At 43.6% G+C, this 6,730-nt stretch overlaps 1 protein-coding gene across 1 annotated transcript; it reads right to left on the reverse strand.

Annotated features, from left to right (window-relative positions):
• Positions 1-480: 480 nt before the first annotated feature.
• Positions 481-5,249, reverse strand: LOC123403906 (GDSL esterase/lipase At4g26790-like). The gene is made up of 2 exons (XM_045097816.1): positions 4,763-5,249; positions 481-1,308 (listed from the first exon to the last, which is right to left on the reverse strand). Exons 1-2 carry the CDS (start codon positions 5,159-5,161, stop codon positions 619-621), a joined length of 1,089 nt encoding a protein of 362 aa, XP_044953751.1. The 5' UTR covers positions 5,162-5,249; the 3' UTR covers positions 481-618.
• Between the last annotated feature and the right edge of the window lie 1,481 nt (positions 5,250-6,730).

The following is a 6,730-nucleotide window of genomic DNA, read 5'->3' on the forward strand; positions in this document are numbered from 1 at the left end:
ATTCGACAATTTCTTTCAATATGGATGAACTTTTTAAAAATATCGATGAACTTTTTTTTCCAATATCAATGAACTTTCGTTCAAAACAAATGCTTTTTTTCAAATATGTGAACTTTTTTCAAATTCAACAACATTTTTAAAATTCGACATAATCTTTTAAAATTCATGATATTTATTTTTCCAAACGGGTGGACTTTTTTTGATTCAGATTTTTTTTCTTTTACGAATTGTTTCATTTTTTACCTGGGAAATAAAATGTGAAATATACATGGGTGGGCCCACCAACGTCGGCGCGTTTACGCCAGGGAGCTTCCTTCGCGCTTAAAGCGCTGAATAGGAGCCCCCAGTATTTAGCCTGTCACTGCTGACTGGCTCTGCTGTACTGACCCATCGTTTTTGTCAACAGCGAACCTTTTGCTGCGACTATGTCCTCGTTCCGGCCAATCCTAGTTTAGTTCATGGTAGCTGACGTCTACTCCGTAGGAAAATCCAGATCCTTCTGAAATGAATCTGCCCCGTGCATGCACGTGACAAAGTGAAACATTTTTTCATCACTCCACAAAATAGTCAGTGGAGTGGATCAATGCGTTTCTAGTTGTGCGACCGTCGATCACACATTCAGAGGAGGCCTTGCTGGTAGCAGATGTCGATCGTGTGGTTGGCCATGATCCGGTTCACCTTCTGCGTGGGGTGGAATGCGTCCCAGAAGAGGAACTTGTCGGCGTCGGCGCAGGTCATGGGCGCCTCGTTGTTGCACATGAACCCCATCTCGAACCTCCCCGTGGCGCAGCACCCTTCCTCCACGTTCTCCAGGCCGAACTTGGCCGGGTTGGTGACGAGGTCGAGCATGGTGTCGTAGACGGGGACGTAGGCGAGCCTGAGGTCCGGGAGCTCGGCGCGGAGCCCCCTCAACATGGCCTCCACCTTGGCGTTGTACTCCCTGGCCACCCGGTTGTACTCCTCGACGCAGCCGCCGCCGTGGATCATGTTCTCGGCGCGCTCCAGCGGGAGGCAGCCGATGGCGGCGAGCCCCGCGAAGCTGACACGGCGCGCGCCGAGGCGGTGGATCTCCAGCAAGAAGCGGCGCGCACCGGCGACGAGGAAGTCGGAGAACTGGGCCGCCGTGTACTCGACGAAGCGGCCCGTGCCGAGCATGTAGTAGTTCTCGAGGAAGTCGTTGGTGCCGATGCTGACGACGTGGAGCGCGCCACGGACGATGGCGCGTGCGCGCTCGGCGCCGGCGTGCGCGCGCAGGCGGAGCTGGTACTCCTTGTAGTACTCCACCTCCTTCCACAGCGGGATCACTGACTAATGAGACGAGTTCGTGAGTGCATGCATGCAGCCATGCAGGTTTGGACTTTGGAGTGAAATAATACTGCCAGTGTTCTCTGTTCTATGGAGTTTGGCATGCAACAATAGATCTAAAATTATGTATTATCAACGGTGCCAGTAGCACTCTGTTTGTGTGGGTAATAAGAGTGGGTAGTACCACATTCGATCATTGCATATAAGGAATAATTTGGGGTCTCTAAACAGTAGGAACGGCGGCGCAATTCGATCCACAAGCAGTAGGTGAATCCTGAGCTTAAATGCATCACATGGAAGAATATATAGATGGTAGTCGTTGTGCTTCAAATTTCAGTTATTTGCATTGGGTGACGATCGATCACAAAAAATGATTGGAAGTTGTGACATTATCAAGCAAGTGTGGCCTATACGGCAAAAGCGAGAACAAAAGCAAATGCAGTATTCGTACTCCGCATTCTTTACTCAAAATGAAGCGCCGGACTCATGTATAAGACTGGTTGTAATGGGTAGTATCATATACTAGTATCATGCATATAATACTAGTATATGATACAACATCCGTAATGCATACTCCCTCCGTCACGGTTTAGAAGTCATAGTTAGACTTCCGTGCGTTTCCAAAATAGACAAAGATTAAGACATGTTGCGTTTACTCCTAGCAGCTAATTAGTACTCGGTTGTACTACTTCTATATGCATACGTAGTGTGAATGCTACTCCCTCTGTTTCTAAATATAAATCTTTTAAGGGATTTCACTAAAAGAACTACACACGGATCTATATAGACATACTTTAAAATATAGATTCATCCATTTTGCTTCGTATGTAGCCCTTTAATGAAATGTCTAAAAAGACTTATATTTAGGAACGGAAGAAGTATTTTTTTTAACTCATTTCACAGTCAATCAATAACCACCTAGGTCCTAGAGAATTTGCATGCACACATTCTAAACCGTAACAGAGGAAGTAGTATCATATGTTACTCCATAGAGTAGATCATTTATTGTCATGCAAGACACATAGTAGTATCATAGAGTAGGTCATTTATTGCCATGCAAAACACATAGTAGCACATTGTTTAATATGATACGGTATCATAATATGATACTCAACTCTCCTTTTCTTCATTTAATTCAATACCACCTCATCAAAATTGCTTAGTTGAAGTACATGATACTATCTATAATACTCCCATTACTGGCAGCTTAAGACTGTTCATAATGAAGAGTAACATATAGTAGTATCATGCATATGTTACTACTATTGTATGATACTACCTTCATAGTGCATAGTAACATAAACTAGTATCATAGGTGATCTTATTTATTGACATGCATGACACATAGTAGCATAGCATTTAACATGTTACGGTATCTATCTATGTTACTTTAATCCCCTCTCTCTTCTTTAATTACTTGTCACATCACCATGTTTCCTAGTCCCAAGACTATATTACTATCTATGTTAGAGGGTGCTTGGGTCCAAGAGACTAAAACTAGTCTCTTTAAGAGGCTAAAGTTTTAAGCATCCCTCACTAAAGAGAGGCTAAAACTAGTCTTGAGGCTTAAATCTTTTAGTCAGGAGTACCCCTACTAAAATGTGCATTAGTCCTCTCTCTCCTCATTTAACTTCACATACAAGTTCTGGATTGGAGGGTTTGAAGGATAGTAAATGCTCATTAATTTGATTTTAGTCTCTTTAGTATTTGGATCCAAGCATGGGTGAGGCTAGCAAGTTTTAGTCTCAGAGGATGCTTGGATACGTTTTAATCTCATGACTAAAAGTAATGAGACTAAAACTTGCTAGCCTTACTCATGCTTGGATCCAAATACTAAAGAGACTAAATTGAGTTAATGAGCATTTATTATTCTTCAAATCCTTCAATCCAGAACTTGCCTGAGGAGTTAAATGAAGAGAGAGAGGACTAATGCATATTTAGTAGGGGTATCCCTCGCTAAAAGATTTTAGTCTCAAAGACTAGTTTTAGCCTCTTTTTAGTCAGGGATGCTTGGAACTTTAGCCTCTTAAAAAGATTAATTTTAGTCAGACTAGTTTTAGTTCCTTAAATCCAAACACCCTCTTATTACTTTTAGTCATGAGACTAAAACGTATCCAAACACCCTCCTACTCCCACTAGCCAGCCTAAACAAAATGAAGTGCCAAATCATGCACTGTCCACACACCGGCTACGCCAGCCGTTTGTGGCCATGCGAGGCGACCGGACCGGCCGCACCTCGTTTTCCGGTCTCCCCTCCCCACAGTCCGCCTCGCCCGCGGGCACACGGATTGGCCTTGGCAGACGGCCTCGTTGACGCCATGCATGCGCGCCACGTGGCACAAGCCAAAAATCGTGCCAAAAGCTGGCATGCTGGCACGGGTAGTTGTTGAGCCTTCAATGGCGAACAAGAACACAGCTCCGCCATCCAGAAATGCCATACTCCGGCAGGTTTGCCCAAAAACAGGTGTGCTCCAAAACTGCTTAGGGCATGTATGATGCATGATAAGATGATAATTTTTTTGTTTGTAATGAGTTATTTTTTAGTTTTATCTTTAATAATAGCTTCTATAAATATGATGAGACATATTGTGTTAAAAGATATTTTTTATCTTTTTTTAAATAAGAAAAGACAATTTTTTTACGAGTTCTTTCTTCTTTATATCATCATTTATCCTACGTGGTACTTTTAAGACGCGTTTGGAATCGATGTAATTAATTTACATGTGTAATTTATTGGCTTCCCTAAAAAAACATGTGTAATTTACTGAGAGCAGTTTTCGTTGGACTGTATGTTTTGTAGGAATGTTTTATACACGAATATCTGAAACGAAAATTCTCAACATACGTGTGTTTACGGACTCCTTCGTTAACTAATCTTCACCACCCGTGATTCTCAGGGATGTTGGCCCCCTCGTCTTTATTTCTTCAAATCAACTTAGCCTATCTTATCTTTTTCGTAAATTTTCGTAAAAACTGTCTGAGTAGCGTCCCTCTAAAATGAAAACGTCAATCCGAGCATAAACTAAGATAGCGTCAATGTAAATGCTCTCAAAGAAGAAAAGCCATCTCTCTTAAACCGCCGAGAAATGACAACTGACAAACGTACGCTACGAATCGTACTGTCACTACTGCGAATCTGCGACCGGGGTCGGGGAGGGCCCCTACTCCCTACTCGGCTTTGATTTCTTCTGCCTTTCTCACCAACCTCCCTGCGGCGCGCTCTAATGAGTAACGATCCATGGCTAAGTACGTAATCGCCGTGCAACACGCCCATGCGGCAGGCGTGTGCACGTACATGTCGCGCTCTGACGAAATTTACCGGAAAACCTCACGAAATCACATTGTTTTGCGGGGTTTATCTCACGAAATCACTAGTATAGTGATGTTATGCAACCAGGAGCGTTGACCAGCACGGTCAGTATTACGTATGAACTACCGGGGCGTGAAGTGCTTATACCAGGACGCCGGCGGTGGCGTTGTCGACGCCGGTGCCGGCGGAGGCGAAGCAGACGCCGCGCGCGAAGTCGCCGATGCCGTAGGCTGGGTCGAGGTAGGCCGGGACGAGCGGCGGCAGGCCCAGCGCCTCGGAGATGAAGTCCGGAGGCAGCCGCCCGTTGCCGAACCGCCCCGTGGCGCGGGCGCCGCCCGGCATGTCGCGGCCGTAGGGCGGGAAGTCGGACCGCAGCGTCGTGCCGATCTGGTTGTTGTTGCCCGTGTCCACCGTCGAGTCGCCGAACACGATCACCGCCGGTACCACCGCACCAGCAGCGCTGCCGCCGCCGCCCTTGTTGAGCACTAGCATTGCCAGCGGAAGCATCAGCAGCGCCGCTTCCACATGGAAATGGCCGGACGCCATGGGAGAGGAGACCGGCGGCGAGTGCAGCAGAGCGGTTAAGTGTGTGTACGAGTGGTGTAAGCAGAGAGTGATGGGATGCGGGAACGGCGTGTCATCGTAATAAATAGAGGTGATGTGAGAATCAGTGGGGGCCGTGGGAACTGTAGCGACACCATGTCATGCAGCGGAGGATTCATAAGTTATTTATTGCATGCACGGTCATTGGCCCTGATTGGATGCATGTGTTAGATTTAATTTGGTTAGTTTAGGCTGGTCAGGCTGCTTATAGTGAAGACTAACATACAGTACTATCATGCATATGTTACTATTGTACCCTCCGTTCTTAAATATAAGTCTTTTAAGATATTTCATTAAAAGTCTACATACGGAACAAAATGAGTGAATCTATACTCAAAAGTATGTCTATATACATCCGTATGTAGTCCACTAATGAAACTTTTTTAAAGACTTATATTTAGAAACGGAGGGAGTATGATACTACCTTCATACTCCTTCTTTTCGGTTTATAGGGCTCAAATCTGAAATCTCATCTGTCAAGGTGAATTGTGAGTGGATGACACTAGTTTAAACTAGCCAATAAAATATTTCTCACATATGCAATTTCCGAGGCAATAAATGTAGCATCCTTCCTTTCATTGGACTTGCATGGTGCATGTAGAAAACAATACATACATAGCCACTCATCTCCTTTCTCTAAACTCTATGAATTAAATATGGTGTGAGACTCAAAGCACTTGAATTCACTTAGACTCAAAATGAGCCTAATAAAATGGAAATATAATTTTTTTGAGATGAGCCCTATAAACCGGAAAGGAGGGATTAGTGCATAGTATCATAAGCTAGTATCATAGGTGATCTCATTTATTGACATGCTGACACATAGTAGTATAACATTTAACATGTTAGAGCAAGTACAATAGAGATGAGTCAGCTCACTATAAGGAATAAACTAATATATTTTTGTTTAGTTAGAGGAAAGAGAAGAGGAGAGAGAAGGTAAGCGGGCTCTTAGCTAAGAGCCAGCTCTAGCACGTGTTCCTAGGAATTTTGTGAGTATGAAAGGTGGACCATATAATAAAGAAGTAGTACACTTTTGCAATAAACTATTATACATGTTGGCTATAAGATGAGCTATAGATGACATGTCAATGGCTTATAGCCAGCAGTTGGCTATACTATTGTACTTGCTCTTACGGTATCTACATATGTTACTATAATCCTCTCTCTCTTCTTTAATTACTTGCCACATCACCATGTTTGCTAGTCCCAAGACTATATTACTAGCTATGATACCCCCACTATGGCCAGCCTCATAGTGGGGAGTATCATATAGTAGTATTATGCATATGATACTATTGTATGATACTACCTTCATAATGCATAGTATCATAAACTAGTATCATAGATGACCTTATTTATTGACATGCATGACACATACTAGCATAGCATTTAACATGTTTCAGTATTCATCTATGTAACTCTAACCATCTCTCTCCTCTTTAATCGTCTGTCACATCAGCATGTTTGCTAGTCCCAAGTAAATGATACTACTTAAGTTACTCCCACTAT

This window comes from Hordeum vulgare, chromosome 6H (assembly GCF_904849725.1).
Source record: "Hordeum vulgare subsp. vulgare chromosome 6H, MorexV3_pseudomolecules_assembly, whole genome shotgun sequence".
NCBI classification, from domain to species: domain Eukaryota; kingdom Viridiplantae; phylum Streptophyta; class Magnoliopsida; order Poales; family Poaceae; genus Hordeum; species Hordeum vulgare.